Raw genomic sequence first — 20,093 nt, 5'->3', positions numbered from 1 at the left:
TTTTTCAAAAGTGATCTTTTCTTGGCCTTGCTCCATGAACTGTAGGCAGCTCCTTTCTGTAGCTCCTTCAGAGCTGGTCATATACTTTACCATTCAGAAGTGTTAGTATTAGATTTCTTCTGAAATACACTATTAATATGGGAATTATATTTATGGTGCTTACTTATGGAGATAATTATATACTTCATTCACTTCAGGATATGACTTTTAGACATGTTAGTGTTCTGGTACAGAATGTTAGCATTTATACTAAGTTTATTGAGGAGACACATTTTCCTTGAGGTGGTTACACATGGGCTCTCCAGAGTCTCGTTTATCAGTGCGTTTTGTTTCAGCAAGTTAGATTTACCAAAAATACGTCAGTGAATCTTTCTTAACTTAAAGTTTTCTCAGCTCATTGGAAACAATATAGTGGCAACTTCAGGGTAATAAATAAACTCTCCCAAATGTATATTTTGGTTATTAAAATATTAACATCTGACTGTTGAAGAGTTGATATTTTACTAAGATGAAATTATTAATTACTTACTATATTCCTTTTAGGAGGTGATGCGAGCCTGTGCTGCAAAGGTAAGTAGTTTTTATTACCAAGAAGTTATCTTTAAAAGATAGTTTACATTGTGATGCACCAAAGAATTAAAATGTACTATTCATAGATTTCCATAGAACTTTTACAAAAGTTAATTTGACATTTTCCTTATTTGAGCTTGAATTTATCAAGGAATTATATCACTGGGACCTGAGAATTTTGGTAGCCTCCTCATATTTTTTTAGATTTAAGAATAGTAAGTGATTGGTATATAGTCTCAGTAAAGGAACAACAAGGTCATTTTATTTTCTGAAAAAATATTACAGGATACCTCATAGAAGAGACACCAGTACAGTTTCAGTGGTTGTTTGCTGAGTAACTTGTATAAGCTGTGAGTGCCTGCAAGCTGCATGTAAATAGCAATGATATTATGCTGATAATGCTTTTGGCATTCAAAGCAGCATTTCACACTTTTTTCCCATTTAACTCTATAACAACCCTGAGAGACAGGTTCGATATTATTATTCCAGTTTTAGAAAGGAGGAGTCTGAGACTTATTAAGGTTAAGTGACTTGTCCACGACCTCAAAGTTAATCTAAACATAGAAGTATACAAAATAGATCTTGAATTTTCAATAATTTCAGCTAAATTGTATTGAGATGCTTTTGGCACAGCAGCTTTCTTCCTTTTACAAGCAAGCGTGTTTTATGAACAACCTTTAACTCAGTTAAAAAAAATACATTTTAATGTATAAGAATTGGAATGGTACCACATGTTCAGCCTTTCCTTTTGTCTTCTGTCCACTCCCAAAATTAAGTTAAATAATTAGACATCTTCTCATTTATCAAATTTTACTGTATGTGTCACAGAGTAAAAGGGTGAGATACCCAGAAGGGAAAGAATGAGAATGGTGTTGGTATGTTCGAAGACTGCTTTATATAATGTCTATTCAGCGGGAATACTTTTTTACTCAGTAAACACCTACTACTATGTGGCAGGCACTGGGAACGCAAGTAAGTAAGCTGCTGTCTCTACATGGGGCATCTTAGGGAGGAAACATGTCAGAAAACGCTGGGCTTACCCCATCCCTGAGCTGTTCAGTATCAGTCAGAACCAATCACTTTTTTACCTGATTATCACAAGTCAACAGGATATGGAATATAGGCAAGGGGAAGGAAGACAAAGGAAAAAAAGAGAACATGCTGTATTCTGATTTGGGCTGCAGATGGTCAGGAAACTTGTTCCTGATAGCAATGATTGGTGTAATGATTGTAGCTCCAAGATTATTAATCTTCCTAAGTGTGCATAGTATATAAAAATTGTTTATTTTCTGATTAGTAATTCAAAGCGATTTTTATTTTAACAAATATACGGTGTACCCTTCTTTTGTAATGCTCTCTGTCCAGAGTGTAGTGTTCTGCACATGTTTGGCAGGCTTTATGGAGAATGTTCTCTGCCAGTTTAGAAACTCCCCGAGGGTAGAGTGATATGTTATTCATCTTGGTATCCCTGTTTTTTGACAAAAGTAGAATAAATGCTCATTGAAAATATGGTATATTTGCAAGTTAATCGAGGTCTGGAAAGATTAACCTCATTCGTGTCTTTAGATTTTCTTTTAAGTAACAGTCTTACTGAGATAATTCACATATCAGAACGTTTACCCTTTGAAAGTGTACAATTCGCTGGTTTTACCGTATTCACAGAGTTGTGCAACCATCACTACTATCTGATTATAGAGCTTTTGAATTCCCTCCAAAAAGAAACCAAGAAAGCCCATTTATTTTAGTAGTTGTTCTTTATTTCTGGGCGCGCGTGTGCACACATGCACACACAAGAAGAAGGGAAGGAGACAGGCAAAGAGAGAGAGGCTCAAACTTCTGGCAATTACTAATGTACTTTCTTTCTCTGTAGATTTGCCTAGTCTGGGTGCTTTAAAATGAAATTGTACAAAATGTTGTTGTTTGTAATTGGCTTCTTTAACTTAATGTTTTCAAAGTTCCTTCATTTGTATTATGTATCAGTACTACTTTTTATTGCCAACTAAGATTCGATTATATGGATATGTTATATTTTGTTTACTGATTTATCAGTTTATAGGCATTTGGGTTGTTTCCACTTTTTGGCTATTAAATATAGTGCTACAGTGAACATGTATGCACAAGTTATTGTGGGAGCATGTGTTTTCATTTCTATAGGGAATTTATCTAGAATTGGAATTGTTGGGTCCTATGATAACTCGGTTTAGCATTTTGAGAAGCTACCAGTTTTCCAAAGTGTCTGCACCATTTTAGAATTTCATCTTGTGATTCTATGTTTAGCATTTTGAGGAATGGAAGTGGCTGTACCATCTTAGAATCCCACCAGCAATGAATAAAGGTTCTAATTTCTCCTCATCCTTGTTAAACACGTGTTGTTTTTTCATTTTTATTATAGCCATCATAATAGGTGGGAGTGATATCTCATGATTTTGATTTGCATTTCCCTAATAACTAATGATGTTGAGCAATTTTGATGTGCCATTTGTGTATTTTCTTTGGAGAAATGCCTTGTTCAAATCCTCTGCCCATTCTTTTTTTAAAAAAAATTGTGTCTTCCTATTGTTCATGTTTAAGAGTTTGCTTATGTAGGCATTCAAGCTGCTCTGGTCTGATGGCCTGCTTGTTGAATTGTTTTTAACATTGGTGATGATGAAGATGCAGGTGAGGGACAGATTTGGGATGTTTTTTGGAAGTAGATTCCACACAACTTTGTGATGGGCTGGATGTGGTATAAGTAAAGGAAAGAGGAATTAAGAATAACTTCCCCGTTGCTACTTTCAGCAATATTACAGATGCTAGTAGTGACTTTTAATGGGATCCCAAAGTGGGGGGAGCACTTATTAGGAGTGAAGTTTTCAGTATGAATGTTGCTATAAAGTAGGAAGGTGGATATGTGAGTCTTGAACTCAGGGAAGAAGTCATATTATTTTCTTTTTCAGAAAGGTTTTTAATTTTTATGAAATTTATTGGTGTGATATGGTTAATAAAATTATGTTTCAGGTGTATGATTCTATAATGCATCATCTGTATATTGTATTGCATGTTTGCCACCCCAAGTCAAGTCTCCTCCCATCACCATTTATCCCCTCTTTAGCCTCTTTTACATCCTCCAACCCCCTCCCCATTCCCTCTGGGGATCACTATACTGTTGTCTGTGTCTAAGAGGTTTTTTTGGTTTTTGTTTGTTTGTTTTTTCCTAATTGCTTCACCTTTTCCACCCAGCCTCCCAAGCCACCTGCCCTCTCACAGCTGTCAGTCTGTTCTCTGTACCTATGAATCTGTTTCTATTTTGTTAGTTTATTTTGTTCATTAGAATCCACATGTAAGTGAAATCATATAGTACTTGCCTTTCTCTGACTGGCTTATTTCACTTACCATAATAGTATCCAGGTCCATCCATGCTGTCACAAAAAGTAAGAGTTCGTTCTTTTTTTTTTTTTTTTTTTTTTTTTTTTTTTAGAGCCAAGTGTAGTATTCCATTGTGTAAAAGTATAGTCATATTTTTTTAACCTGTGAGATTGGATAAGATCACCAGATGGGAGACTATAGCTGAATGCATGAGGCTCTGATCCTGGGAAGGGTATAGCAGAGAAGCCTAGAGGACAGCATCTCAGGAAAGAGGAGTGATAAACTGTCATGCACTACTGAAAAAACGAGTAAAATGAGGACAGAAAATTGACCATTATATTTAACAAGATGATGTCCTTTGGTTTACCTTGATGAGTGCTGGTTCAGTAAGCAGCAGAGACAAAAGCGCAGTTGAGGTGGGTTGAAGATAGAATGAGAACCGATGAAGCAGAGACTGTACAGGTATCCTTCTAAGACATTTTGACTGAGGAGCAGAGAAGCAGGAGCTGAAGGGGAATATTAGATGGACAGTATGAAAGCATATCTATTTGCCGATGGGAACAATTCAGTGGTGATGGCAAAGTTGATAATGTGCCACGAAGCGGGTAACTGCTGGACTCAAGTCCTTAAAAAAGTGAAAGGGACTATAACCCTGAACACTAATGAATAAACTGGCCTAAAACAAGGGATTTTTAATCCTTTCTCATAGGCACATAGGTAGAAACTGATGTTCAGATATAGATTTGATGATGGGAAAATTAAAGAGTTCTCATCTGATTGAGTCCAAGGTGGAAATTGTTATTAGAAGTCTTGTGTTGCTCTGAATTGCAAAAGGCCTAGAATATCCACATATGAATTTATAATTCACATATCTCTGTGGTTTTTCCTTGCTTTAAGGTTGGAGTAAGGCATATCAGATATGATACTGCTGGAGCCTATTTCCATTAAGCTTTTATGGCTCCTCAAAAATGGAAATCTTTTTTCCTCATGTTCCCAGGCATATTTATTCATACCTAGCATATTATATAATGGGGCCTAGTCTGCCTTAAATTATAATTAATTCTGCCTGTGTTTTCCAGAATTAAATTATGAATTCTTCCAAGGGCAAGCAAGTCTCTTCTTTCCTTTCTTCCTCACCTCCCTCTCCTCCCTTCCTTTTTTTCTTCTTCTTTTTAAATTTGCATAGTATTGCCTCCACCTCTAATCTTCACATGTCTGAATATCTACACTCCTCTGTAAGCATTTTGCAGCCATGAAACTTTATCTTTGTTTTTCAATTACCAATATCACCTATCCTAGATAAATATAAATGCAGCCATGCTAAAGTTTATTGACAAACGCTGTAAAGGTAATAATCTATATTATAGTCTAATCTATACAGGACATGTTAATTACTGAAAACTAAAAAAAGGTCAAAAACTAGAGAATCCAGAGAAAATAATTGTTTAAATCTCCTTAAAAAGAAGTTTGGATATTTTTATCATGAAGAGGAAAAAATTAAGTTGAGGTTTGAGTAAAATAGTGGTTTTCAATTATTTGAAGTTTTTAAAGTTTTTTTTTTTGTAATGCTCACAATTATTTCTTCATGGCATTGCCAAAAAGCAAATTAAGTTGTATTATTTTAGCAGTATTAGGAAGATTGGCCTGACTGTAAGAAATAGTACAAGCTGTCATAGGCCATTAAGAGAAATTATGGAATTCCCTTATTGGAAATTTTAGAAAACAGGAAAAAAATTAGGGAAAACAAATTTCCCTCCTGTGTGTCTCCTTTAGTGTTTAACTTCTGCCATGCTCACAATACTTCTGGCATCAGATGTGTGGGGGTTTTTCCCACACCAGCCAACTCTTCAAGAGCATCTAGATATCGTACAATTTTCCTCAATTCTCACACCATCTACTCTGAGATAGTGTCAGCTGCTTCAGATGAAGGGTCCCATCCCACAACTGCTCCGCCACCCCCTTCAGATGCCAATCGCAAGTCCACACTGTTACCTGTGCTTCTGACCAGTCAGATGCAAATAAAAATTCCCACGGTGGCCTCCCAGGGTTTGATTAATTTGCTAGAGCAGCTTGTTGAATACAGGAAAACAGTTTACTCACACTTTGATATAAAAGAATGTGATAAAGGAGACAGATGAACAGTGGGAAGAGATGTGTAAAGCGAGGCATGGGGGACAGGGTGTGGAGCTCCCACGCCCTCTCTGAACATGTCACTCTCCCACGCCCTCTCTGGGCATGTCACTCTCCCACCACCTCTATGTATGTGTCCACCTGCCTAGAAACTCTTTGAACCCCATAGTATTGGAACTTTATGAAGGCTTCATCAGTTGGGCACGATCATTTATTAACTTCATTTCCAGCCCCTCTCCCCTGTCTTGAAACTGGGGATGGGGGAATTCCAGCGTTCTAAGCATTGCTTGCTCTTTCTGGTGGTCAGCCCTCATCCAAGAGCCCTCCTGGAGTCACTTGATTAGGACAAAAGACATTTCTATCATCCAGGAAATTCCAAGGGCTTTAAGAATTCAGTGTCAGAAACCAGAAGCAAAGACCAAATATTAGAACAAAAGATGCTCCTAGTGTTCTTACCACATAAGAAATTGCAAGGGTTTTAGGATATCTGTTCCAGAAATCAGGACCAGAGACCAATATACATATATATTTCTATTATTCTACATTCCTTTTTCTAGATTTAAATTTGAATATGAAACTGTGTGACCTAGTGAGTTTCTTATTTTTAAGCCCATGTAATTCTTATCAAAAAGTTACATTTGAGAAGTCTTGAGTGTAAATGCCTTAGCTTTGGGTAAGGTTTTAAAACATTCAATATTCATGTGTATTAATTCGTTTGACTTCTATCTTATTAGTGCTACGCCAGCCATTTACTAAAATGAGGGAAAACCTGCTTCTTACCCTCACAATTACAGTCTGGTGGATAGTAATTAGTTAAATAAACTTGCTAAAGTGTTACCAGTGCTATGATAATAGAAGGTATTGGGCATATTGTAGAAACAAAGGGAGAGGTAAATTTTGTTGGGAGAGTCTAAAAGGCTTTTCATACATGATGTAATATTTGAGCAGAGACTGGAAAGAAGAGTTGACATCCACCAGGAAGGGAGTGCTGGGAGTGGGGAGGGAGCCTATTCCTGGAAATGAGAAGAACAGCATGAGCTAAGTCACAGAGTCATGAAACAACCTGCCATGTCTGTGAGACTATGTGCAGCTTGTTATATCCAGAGCATAGGAAATGGAGCAATCAGGCTGTAGAGTTAGGTCGTTGTTAAAGTACAGAAAGCTTTGTATGCCATTCTGAAAAAGTATGGCCTTCCCATCTAGTGGGACAATTGATTATAGGTTTTAAGCAGAAGTGTTACTCCATAAAATCAGCATTTTAGAAAAGTCACCTGTTAGCGGTGTAGAATAATTAGAGAAGTAGACAAGAGTAGGGAAACAAACCAGGAGACTATTGCAGTAGTCTGCAGGCGGTAGGAAGGCCTGAACCAAAGCACTGACACCTATGTGATCAGATACCAGAGCATGGAATTGACTTAGTGACTGACCTTGGAGTGTGAGGAAGCATTCTGGGATGATCCCCATCTTTCTGGCTGGGACTAGGTGGATAGGGATAGCTTTCCCTGAGGAAGTAAAAGGGGAAATGTTTGTTCTGAACTTGCTGATCAGAACAGCTTTAGATTTAAGAAATATTGGTGTAGAAGGCATGTGAAGCATTGAAAATAATTGTTAGTGCTCAGAGTATGAAGCCAATATGATATGAAGGAACAAGAGAGAGCCCAGTGGGTCTAGCAGAGGACACTCATAAGTAATGACAGCGTAACCAACAGAAATGGTTTTCCAGTAACAGAGAGAGGACATGATCAAGAGTGTGTGATATCTGAGGCCTTGGTGAATCTTACTAAAATTGATCTTCTGTAGTCCAGGGTGACTTTGACTTCAGATTTGGCGTTGTGATGGAGAAAAGCTTCATTGTAACTGGTTAAAATTGAATGGTTGAAGTACGTAGATAGCAGTGACATGCTATTTTTCAAGGAGTTTAGCTTTCAGTGAAGCTTAAAGAAATGGAATCAGTGAAAATTTTTTGTCATTTGCTATTTGTTTTTGTATTAAAGTAGAAAGATCGATGTTTATAGCCTGTAGGGAAACAGCCCATAGAAAATTTGCAAGTAGAATTTGGAAGACCTTTAAGGATATTCTCAGGAAGAGATGGAGGGCTTAATCTTGAACAGAAGGGCATCTCTGCCTCTGACACTAGAACACGAGAGATGAGGGAAGGTGCAAGAGGTACCGGTTTGTTCTTTTTTTCCCCTTTATTTGTATTGCTACCCCCGCCTTTGCCCATCTCTACCCAGCCCCCAGAGCCCCCACCCTCTGGCCCTTACCACACTGCTGTATGTGCCTGTGAGTTATATACATGTGTCCTCTGGCTAATCCCTTCACCTTCTTTCATTCAGTCTCCCCTTCCCTCTCCTCCCTGACAGATGTCAGTCTGTTCCATGTGTCCATGCCTCTGTTTCTATTTTCATGGGTTTTAAGCTGAGAATTTCATAGGGTCAAGGCCAGTTTCCCATGAAGTAAGGAAATGGAGTAAAGATTTGGAAAAAAACCAAGAATCATTGGGTAAATTGGCTTTCACTAGGAAATATTTTTGGGTAAATGGTTTCAACCAGGACTAAATTTTAATTTTGAGCTTCATGCAGGGGAATCATATGGGTAATCTTTGAATCACCAGTTCTTGGTGTATATATTGAAGGCTCAAAAAATCTTTCTTAAATATTACAAATAAAACTTAGTTAAGCATAATTTGAATTTTAATTCCGGTTTTAGTTCATGTGGTAGTGATGAACTGATTTGAGTGAGATTTTTGGCACCTTATCCTAACCCACTGTAAAAATTTCTCTTCAACAGTATCAGTGTGTCTTCCTAATTCTTCATTTCATTGTCCTGGCTTATAAGGGAAATAGCGGAAGACCTAGAGATCATGTTTTAATGTCTCTTTATGACACCATAGGCTACTCATTTCTTAGGTTTTACTAACCTAGATATCAGAGGACATAGTAAGCTGTTCTTAGAATTTATCATAGGAGAATATTAAGATGCCAGGTTTCAGATACGTTGAATATCACTGTGGCTCAAGTTTTCTGCTTAACTTGTACTTTAACTTTTATAACAGATGTATGATGTGCAACAAAACATTTCCTGAGTATTTGGTGTTTTTTGCCACCAAAACTTCAAATTAAAGTATTATCTACATTGTTGTTCAAACTTAGTAGAAAAAATAAACAGCCATCTTGAGGAAAGAGGACAAATTTGTGAACATATATATATAGACAGTATTAGCATTTCTTCAGTTAAAATTTAAAATCAATTTGAAGTTTCTTTGAAGCGTGAGTGTAGTTAAATGTAAATGTAGTCTATAACCTAAACACAGCTAAAAGGATTAGTCTCGTGAGTGAAGGGGACCAAAGTTTTGCCACTCAAAATGTGCTCTCTGGGATATTGATTTTTAAACAGGTTAAGAAACAACTCGGAAAGAACCTTTGACCCTCACCCTTGGCAGCCTAAGGGGTTCACATGGAAAGGCCTGCTCCAGGAGAAGCTAAGCGTATTCCATAGCATTAGATGGGGAGGGTCATATGGGGCCTTTTGTCCTACCTCCGCACCACTGGCCCATTGTTTCTGAGTTGCCAAGCAGGAGTTTACCAAGTGTGTTTTGCTCATTTCAGCTACCTGTGAATTTCCTTTGTTCCCCATTTCCCTGCCCCCTTACTCGTTTGTTTGTAATGACATATAATACCTCAATGGGCCAATGCCTCTTTGGGTCTCATTCTTATGACACCCCAAAATGTGCATTTGTGTAATAAGCTTTGCACAGTTTTCTCCTGTTAATTTAATTATTAGCCCAGTTAGAAGGACTTAGAAGGTAGGAAGAAAATTACTTTGTTAGTCCCCACATATGTATATATGAAATGAGTGTTATATCTCTCCCAAAGTTTTTAAAATTTAATCACCAAAAGAGAAACTAATTGTTAGCTTGTTTTAACTTGTTTAACAGGAAAACTAATCCCCTCCTAGAAAATTAGTATTTGCATATTTTGCACAAAGGTGCTTATACCCCAGAAAGAGTAGGCAAAACAGTTTTGTAATTGACATGGCAGAAGTTCAGGTAACTTTTTTTTTCTTTTTCTCTATTATCAATTTCATTAAATTTGTATGCTTTTAGTTTTCCCCATTATGGAGGTAATAAACTGACTCTGGCAGACTGTGGTTTTTGCATGAAGCAAGCAGAAAAGCATGTTGTGAAAAGGGGGTAGGTTGGTGTAGGGTAGACTATCTTAGTCAACCTTTCTGTTGTTGTAAAATTATTAAGCAATTCTTTTCCACAGCATGTATTTCAAAAATAGATATTGCTTCACTCCATTTAATGGTTATTATTACTTTTCTTCCTCTAAATGAAGTAGTGAATATGTGTAGGCTATCTTTGAAAATAACTCTTGAGTTCTAATTTCAAATCAATATAATAATTAACAGTTATCTCAAACTTTAAAAATTTAATTATCTGCTTTATGTTGCCACTCATCACTTTATGAACATTTGATAGTCTCTAAAGAAATGGGTCAAGAAAGCAGAATTATAAAAATGCTTTAAGAAGAACATATAATTGTAGATTATAGTTGGGTTTTTTAACAGCACTTCATTTTTAAAAAGCGATACGTCTTTCTGTATTGAGTGGATGCATTTAAGTATTCTATTCTAGCCTTCCTGGTGTTCCTTTTGATTTTAGCACAAGTACATTTCTGAACAGGAAGACTGAAGCATGTGTGTGTGTGTGTGTGTGTGTGTGTGTGTGTGTGTGCGCGCGCGCGTGCGCATTTCCAGCCAGCATACACCTGTTCTTTTGCACCAGATTTCAAAATGCATTGTTTGACACGTAGGATAAAAATTTTCAAGAACACAGAAGTAAAACTGAAAAATGATTCTAAAAAGAGAAGTGGACTAAATAGTTAAATGATAAATATATAATTTTGTGTATAGTACTTCCATTTAAAAGCATAGCACTGTGAAAAATTCACTGCATTATGTATATTTCTAGTTATTCTTCTAGTGATGCTAATAATAATAACGAATATTTATGAAGCACTTTACTTCTATAGCACTTTGTGATTTCCCTTTGCTTTATGGTCAGCATATGTGAACAGCACTCTTTAATACTAGTTCATCTTTTTTACTCTCATTTTACAACGCATTCCCATTGAAGCGTACATACTATTTTTATTATCTTCACTTAAAGATGGAAAGTGAAACTCAAAAATGTTAGATGATTTCATTACTTTAGGTATAATTGATATTAATATAAATAGTCAACATTAACTTTGGCCAATGTTTAATAATGGCTCCTGATAGAATTTTTAAAGCCGGATAATTATTTTTAGGACTAATGTGGTATTTAGGACCTCATCTAACTACTTTGAAAAATATTTTTGTTTTTCATAAGATAATATCATAATAATTTAGTAACTTTAGGACTATATTATTATATGGTCTTAATTAATTGGCTTTTTCACCAACTATGTAATAGCTCTTTGCCTCAAGGAGAAAAACTTAATTTGAAATATACCATTTACTATTGCTGTTTGAAAGAAGAGCAGCATTTACAAACAGTAATGAGTCAGATAAAGGGCATGTAAACACAATGTACTATTTAATACAAAACATCAAAAGGGAATTTTTAAATACTAATACATGGAAGTCATCTGTATGGTTTGAGTATTTAAAAAAGAGAGGGAGAAAGGACAGCTATTTTCATATACAAATATTTATGTACTATAAACTGTCATTTAATGTTTTGGTAATTCATAAGTTATGTTTTTTCAGTAAAGTAGAAATTCAAATTTTCAAATTTTCCAAAATTAGATTTTGAAAGTGATAAAAATAACAATAATGAATGAAACTGGATCGTTGCTGAAATTAATTCTAAGTTACAAGATGAATCTACTAATAAACATTTAATACTTTCTTTTGAGCTATTCTTTATTTTCCTACAGTAGCTGTAGTTATATATAGTACTTCTTATGCAATTTCATTTCTTTGAGACCATTAAACACAGAAAATCATAGTAGGTTTTGTTTTATGGAACATTGTATTTGCTTCAGAAATTTGAATTGATCATTATTTTCATGCTGTTTTTAAACCATGTCTTAAGAATGAGGTTTTTTGATGCAGTGGGATCTGTTTTACTTGGCAAGTTAGGTTACAGCTGTGTTATCTATGTCACCAGGATGTATATAAACATGAATATTACAGGTGTTTTCTGTGCAGGCTTTTTAAAGGAAGTACCTACTATTTTACAAAATGCTAGAGAAATGTGGGTCTGAAACATTGTAACTCTTAATTGAAAGCTGTCAAGAAGTCACTTTTATTTTTTGCATTTCTTTGCATAACATTTAATACTGCTCTATTTTATATTATTAATGTCGGTTCCATAATAAGCCAACTTATTTTATTTAATAAAGCAAGTTTACTTTAATATAGTTATGTTTTCATCGCCATTGTATTCCTTCCTTGATAAAAACCATTCTGTTTTGTAAACTTTGAAAATTAAGCATATAAATCATTACCACTCCCTTTGACCTTACCATGTGTCATGGTTTGCATTGTAAGCAAATATTTCTCATTCGGTTTTTGCATCAGTAACCCAGGAAATTACATTTTTGTTTCTGATTTGCCTTTCCTATTACAGGTCAACAAAAATCTCTCGCTTACTTCAACATCACCCTTCTCACAACAGCCTAAGTTAAAACAGCCAAACATGCTGGACACTCAAGAGATCCTTCGTCAGTTTGGTTTCACACAGACTGGTGAGCGCTTCTCTTACTTTGGCTATTCTTTTGAATGTTCAGATACTATTTTTTTCATGAGTGTCATTTATTTCATTTCAGAAATACAGCTCATAGCATTCTAATCATCAGTTTTCATGCCTGAATTACATTCTACCATGTTTTTTCCTTCAAAAATCACTCAAGTTATTTCAAAAGCAAATTTGAATTTGTTATCTTTGATAATAGATACTGTCAACCTCTATTCCATTGAACAGATAATAATTTAAAAATAGCAAAATGTGAGTTTTAAACATGTATACTCTTAAATCTGATTCAATTTCTCTTAGGTAAAGAACCGTAATTGATTTTATATGTTATAATCCATTTCAAGGAATCCAAGGCAAAATGCATTTTGGCAGAGACAGGATTCAACCTCCCAGTGATCTCTTTTTTCTTCAAAGCTGGCAAATTAATAAAATATGCAAAGAAACTAGTTACAAAAATCTACATGAATCACTGAGTTGAAATGAACTGTACAATTGCAAATTTTTAGGCTAATGTTTTAAATTAATTTGAATAAGGTTTTCAAAGGACATCAAAGAAAAAGCATTTATGTGGGAATTTGACTTTGAGATTGAAAGATGGCTATTTCTGTTCATTGGCTATGTTTTTTATAGTATTTTATATATTACTGATTTTTTTTATAAAAAAGAGACAACCAAGAATAACTAAACAGTTATCTTTTTTGACAGAGATTATAATAAGAAGAAACTTTAGCTTGAAAAGATTGATGTAATTTATTGAGAAATATGGGGACAATATTTTCTACTTTGAAAGTGTTTGCAGTTTACATATGCAAGTTATGTTAATATTGCTTTATAAGTTACATATTACGGTAGAAAAATACTTGGATCAAGAACTCTTATGCTCATTCTTGGCTGTACCTTTTATTATAACTTATTACCTAAGAATATGCATTTGGAAACTAGAAATGATGATAAACTATTGAAGTTCTGATCACATAGCATATATGAAACACTTCATAAGCATAAGGCCCTACACAAATATAACATACTTAAATTTTAAACATGGTAAGTATATGTATGCTCTCTGTGAAAATATTTTGAGTTCTAATTTCAAATCAATAAATGATAAAATTATCCCAAACATTAGAAATTTTAAATTTCTAACTTTCACAATATCTGAATATCCCAATGCCAAAAGTGGGAGCAATAGTGTTGGTTGTTCTAGTGTGCAACGTACTCTCCCTTTAGATCCTTATTTTCTCCCTTTACATTCTTACTCTCTGCACCTTAACTTGATACTTGATTTGTCTTCAGACCATGTCATTTTAATGACCTGGGGGAAGGGAGGAATGCTTCTAGGAACAGATTTTTTTCTTTTCATAGTTTAAGATTAAAGGCATAGAACGGAAGTGTTTGGTTGAGTTAATATATTGATGAAAACTCATTCAGGTAATGTCTTAAGTTTGTCAGCCAACTAGTATAGATAACAGATAAAAAAATCCTACCTTTTCTGTTAAGGAAAAGAGAAGAGAAGATAGGTAAGAAGGCCTTTGAAATGGAAGAGGGATTATCAGTGAGACAGATAAAGAATAAAAGGGAAGCTGGGTATGATAAAGACAAGCCTTACAAACGTCACCATTGTACATAGGGTTGACCCCATTTACCTTCAGTTCTCTCTGGCTGAATAGGCCTTGAGTACGGGTGTTTATCCCATGCACACCCTCCATGTGTCCACTATCTCAAAAGCATTGCAGTTAAGCCATATGATATGATAACACTGCTTCACTTGATTTTGTTTTAGTTATTAATATGCCTGACCTCATGTTAAGGCATATCCTTCCTATAAAATTTATTGAGACATCACTGTATAGAAAAGTTATAAAAACAGAATAAGTAGTTTATTGCAAAATAGCCAAATCCATTTTATTCATTAAGAAGCCAATCTTTGGGGAGAAAAAAATCCTGTAGTAGGAAACAGGTGAACTGTTTTCTGTATCTGTCTTCATTTTTAAATGACTATTGAGTGCTGAACAGTTTCTTCAGGCCTCAATTTTTTATCCCTATAGGTAAATAAAGGCTCTGGATTTGGTGAATTTCTGTCTTAAAAACTCTGACTCTATGTAGTGTTCAAACCAGCTTTAAGAAGGATTAAATAGTTAAGTTTATACAAATACTTAATACAAATAATCTGTTAGAATCTAAAATATAAATAAATGCAGTAGATAGGTTTTTCAGTAAGTTATTTATTTATTTATTTATTTAGAAGAATTTTTATTACTTTTATATACAGAAAACTCAACAGTGTGCATTTAGCCTAGTTTGATGGCCAGTTCTTTAGCCTTGGCTTTTTCCAGCTTGATGATGTGAGCCATTAACCTTGCACCCAGGACTTTGCCTTCCCAGTGGTGGCAGATCACATCACACCTGTCATTGGAATTGGCTCAGATGGCTTCCACTAGCTTTTACCCAGAGCTGCTTTGTCTTCCCAGTAAACCTGTGTGAAGGTGACGGTGGTGCAGGTCTTCCTGTGGATCAGATGCCCCAGCCTGGTCTTTCCCTTGATAATGCGATAGGGAACCCCCATCTTCCAGCACAAGGTGGCAGGAAGACAGCCAGCTCGATGGGATCCACATTGTGTGCAGTCACTGCCAGCTGGGCCTTCTTCTCCACCAGGGTGATGACAGTGTTAGCTGCTGCTCGAGTGACAGGTAGCTTCTTGGTGGGGACATCCCTTTTGCTGGCATTTTTTTTCCTCAGCCCTGGCCAGCAGTCTCTGCTTTTTCTCTTGCTTTGCCTCTGGTCTGTACTTGTGGGCCAGCTTAAGAGGCTGAATACCTGCTTGGTGGTACAGAGCCTGGGCGAACTAGTTAATGGCAGGAGGCACTTTTGGATGCTTATAGAGAACAGCCGTTTGCCGCTGCAGCCAGCTATTGTAGCAGGGCCATTTGACAAAGCAGGTGAGGCCCCTTTTGGACTGGATGTCCTGTCCAATGCCAAAATTCTTGGGCCTTTTATCAAATGGGATTTACCCAACTTCTTAGCCTCTTGGCGTCTTCACAACGGCAGAGGCTGGCACCACCTTCTTCCCCTTAGCCTTCTTTCCTTTTAGCCTGTTGGGCAGTGCGAGGAGAGAGAAAGGAAAGAGAATTGTGGTGTACAATTTTTATTTTTCAATATCCTCTCGAGCAGGGGCGGGGCGGGGGTGTGTGTGTGTGTGTGTGTGTGTGTGTGTGTGTTTATATGCTGGAGGGAAGGTGGATTTATGGTCTGTGGTCTGCTGTAACTTCTGTTGACCTTATTCAGGGTGAGTTCCAGGTAATGGAGACTGCTAATAAAGTATTTTCTTCCTTTTTTGGTTTGCAGTCTCTAGAGTTTCTAGAAAGCTAAGCTTATTCATACTAAAATTAATTGGCTACATTGTTTAAGGTCCTCATCTAAGTATATGGACTAAATATTACAGCCTCTGCCCTGGCGGAGCTTGTAGTCTGGCTGGGAAAACAAGTAAGCACGCAGCAAATTTTTTCAGGGTGGGATAGATTCTAAAATCACAGTTTAAACAAAATGTCACTGAATAAAGAGGGATAGAGCAGCTAAGAAATTTCTCAGACTGTCCACGTCCAAACAGAACTCTTGATTTCCTGCCCCAAAACTTCCTTTCACGTCTGTTTCCCCTGCCGCATAAGTCTTCCAAATCCCAGCATGTTTACCCAGCTGTTTAGGTAAAACTAGGAGCCACCCCTGACTCCTCCCCTCTCCTTCCTTGCTTCACTCTTGTCTTTTAGCTTATTCTCCCCACAGCAGCCAACATGATTCTTTGAAAAAATAAATTAGATAATGTGACTACACTGCTTAAAACTCTTAAATGGCTTTCTATCACAGTAAGAATGAGCTCCAGAGTCCTTGCCCTGTCTTATAAAACCTCCCATGAGCTTGCCTTTGTCTTCATCATAGGCCTCATCCGCAAGTGGGACTCCAGGAGAGAGCCCACGGTGCTAAACATCATGCTTGGAAGAGAGCTTTCTCTGGTCCAATGGTATGAGTGTAAAAGAGATGATAAAATGTATTTTTAAAAAATACAGCTATTGACACAAGATGACAGCACAATGGAGTGGAGGCTGTGCCTGGAGTGTGCGGAGGTTGACTCCCTTTCCCACTCCCTCTTTGGGCACAGAATGCTGAGAGCCCAGAGGACGGGGGCTGGGCAGGGACGGGGGCACCTGCGTAGTTGGACCTTGAGCCCATGCCCAGCCTGTGCCGCCGCACTCAGCCCAGCCCCATCCCAACCATTCTCTGTCTCTTGTTCTGACTCATTGCCTAGATGTGGTATCGCACCACCAGGTCTCCAAAGCTGATGGCTCTCCTCCAGCCCAGAGTCACCTCCGCTGTAGAGATCTTTGGCCTCTTCCCTCCCAAACAGCCCGCCTTCAACACCAGGACTCTTGGACCCTGCACCTGGGCCCCACACCCTCCACTGAGACCCCACTCAACTCTACCCCCCTTCTCAGATTCTGAATTCTCTCCCTTAGCTGGAGACTATTGACTTCCCTTCCGAATTAATCCCAGATCACCCTCCCCAAGGTATTGGCAACCTTGCCATCCCCTCAGCTGGGAGCTAGACTTCTTTTTGACTGACCTCCAGAGCCCTGACATGGAGGCTGCGTACCTGGTGGTGAATGGTGTGGGCCTGCTGCTAGAAGTGCTGACCTTGGTGTTGGACCCCAACTCCCTACTGGTGTCCTCCCTCCCAGCTTCCTGGCCTGGCTCCTAGCCTTCATCTACACTGTGCCACACACTGTACTGACTAGTCTTCTGCAGTTGGGCTGCGGAGTCCTGCCTTCGTTGCTGGCCTTGAGCACAGCCTTTTCCAATTTACTTTTGGGGGCTTTCAGGCCTGTGTACCCTGCTCTACAGCTGCTGCTCTGGCCTGAAGAGCCTAAAGCTCCTGGGGCACCAAGCCTTTCATGGTGCATTGAGGAGCCGGGACATACTGCACTGGGGCATCCTCAATGTGGTCTCCAGTGGCCATGCTTTGCTGTGCCAGTTCCTGTGATATGTATGCCATTGCCATGAGCCTGGTGACCTATGTGATCAACAGCCTGGTCAAAATCAGCCTCTTTGGTACTCAGAATCTCTTCTCCCTGTTGCTGGTCCTGTGGGATGCATTGATGGGGCTGCTGTGGAGGATGACAGATATTACGGCTGCCTTCCTAGCTCACATTTCCAGCAGTGCTGAGGTCATAGCCATCCTCCTGGATGCTCTGCCAACTAGCACCAGAGCTCCTGGCTTCACCTCCCTGCCTCTTGCCCAGCTTTGTGCTTGTCTCCAACCTGTGCTACTGGCTTGCGTGCTGACAGTGACAAGGTTGCACCTGGACCTCACCATGAGGCTGGCCACCTGGGCAGTCAGTCAGCTGTACTCCCAGCCATCCTACCACCAGCTTCGAGAGGATGTTGTGCAGCTGTGTCCCCTGACACTGGACTTAGAGGGTCGGTGCCAAGTTTGGAATCGGCAAGCTGGGCGAACCAGGGTGGGGCACCCGGGGCTCCTCAAGTTGGCCCTAGAAGGGTGTCCTCAGCCAGGACTTGGCAACAGAACACCAGGGTCCAGATCAGAGGCAGAAGAGCAGGAAATCAGAGTGGACAGAGTGACAGCCCCGGGCAGGGAGAGGCTCAATGAGGAGGACCCTGCAGCTGGGCAAATTGTTGGCCATGGAAGTTGTTGAAGGAACAAGAAGAGAGGAAGAAGGGCATCATCTGCCAGGACCAGAGCAAGACAGTGCTGCTTCTGCCCTGTCAGCACCTGTGCCGGACCTGCACTAAAATCCTCATGCACCACCTGGTCTGCCACCGCAGCTGCCCACTCTGCCACTGGAGAGTTCTTTAGGCCCTCAGTGTGTACCTCTGAGAACTGCCTCCCTCCCTGCACACCCTTCCAGCTCCATGCTCCACACAGCCACCTGAGCTGGGACGACATTACACCTGATCTCCGGGTCCTGGCCTGAATCCCCTTCTGCCCCCATGGCTGTCATGTCAAGCCTCCAAGCCATACATCCACGATGTTGAGATGGGGCACCCTGGAAGACTGCGACCTAGGTGGGAGCAGGGTAACAGGCTCTCTTCCCCCCGTGGGTCCCTGTGATGCTCAGGGTTGTGTGTGACTCTGCCAGACCCTGAGACTGTGTGCCGTGGACTCCCTTCCACCATGCCAGGGCCCGCCCAGAACCCAGCCCCTGGGGGCCCCCATCCATGCTTCTAGTTTTTCTTTGGGGGATGAGCAGGTCCTGTCCCTCCCCCATCCCCACTGCCTCCCATCTTCTGCAGCCACAGCACATCAATGTCATTTGGGTATTTTGGCAACTCAAGGACCTTGGAATAATCTCAAACCTTTGCTTGGTAGGTTTGGGGGTAGTATCCCTCAGGCACCTGGTAGGTTTGGGGGTAGTATCATGTCTCAGATGCCCTTGGAGCTACCACTTTCGCCTGTGATGTTCTTATGAGACTCACTCCCAACCTGATCCAACAGCTGAGGTCAGGCGGGGGTGTCTGCACCCAGCTCTGTGACCCTGAGCCCTCGTACCCCAGCTCCCCGGGAAGCCTCAGGAGAGAGAACCAGGTTTCTGTTCATACGCCTTTCACTCCGCATACCACAGAGAAAAGTGGCATTCCCCTTCTGTCACTCCTTGGCGTTGGGGAGGGAGAACGGTGCACGTTTCACCAGGGTCCCAGCACAGTTGGGGTCGGGGCTTAGAGGCCTGCAGTTCCTCGAGGGGTCTCCTGGTCCAGTCCCCAGAGACTAAAGTTTTGTGGACAGCTCTGAGAAAAACATCTAGCTGGTATCTGAATGAGGAATGGGTTAGAGAGAAAAAAAACGAGATACAACTCTTATGAGATACTTTAGGAACTGTCCATTAATTAGACTGTCACTCTATCTTCTTAATTAGAAAATAATATAAATCAGTTCATCCTATTAAAATTAAAACTACAAATCTTTCCCAAGTAATTTGTATAAAAGAAAATTGTATAATTTTCTTTGTCAAAAATACTTTAATAAAGCTGGGGAAAAAGAAAGGCAATTGAAATTTTAACATTCTATGTTAAATTGTAGTTAATAGCTCATAATGCGTCACCATGTATTAAACATGCTGTACTGCAATTCAAAACTGTTTTCATACTTTATACAGTATAATGAAGAAAATCTCTAAAACAATAACAGCAACTTGTATAAAAAAATTAAGTGCTTTTGTATATATCCTCCTTTGACATCTGTGATAGTGTCAACAACAAAAACAACAGAAAGCTCTCTGAGAAGTAAACATTCAAG

The 20,093-nt window shown here is 38.8% G+C and overlaps 1 protein-coding gene and 1 pseudogene across 1 annotated transcript in view; both read left to right on the top strand.

Moving 5' to 3' along the window:
• Positions 1–20,093, top strand: part of AHI1 (Abelson helper integration site 1) — a 170,773-nt gene that overhangs the window by 59,785 nt on the left and 90,895 nt on the right. Inside the window, 2 exon segments of the mRNA XM_054568649.1 lie at positions 544–570; positions 12,668–12,785. Coding sequence (XP_054424624.1) covers positions 544–570; positions 12,668–12,785 — 145 coding nt within the window.
• On the top strand, positions 17,421–18,677 carry LOC129067794 (E3 ubiquitin-protein ligase RNF26-like; annotated as a pseudogene).

Source organism: Pteronotus mesoamericanus, unplaced genomic scaffold, assembly GCF_021234165.1.
Source record: "Pteronotus mesoamericanus isolate MK-2021 breed Mesoamerican mustached bat unplaced genomic scaffold, CSHL_Meso_final contig_20, whole genome shotgun sequence".
In the NCBI taxonomy this organism is placed as follows: domain Eukaryota; kingdom Metazoa; phylum Chordata; class Mammalia; order Chiroptera; family Mormoopidae; genus Pteronotus; species Pteronotus mesoamericanus.
This window is presented reverse-complemented; position numbering and strand designations above follow the sequence as displayed.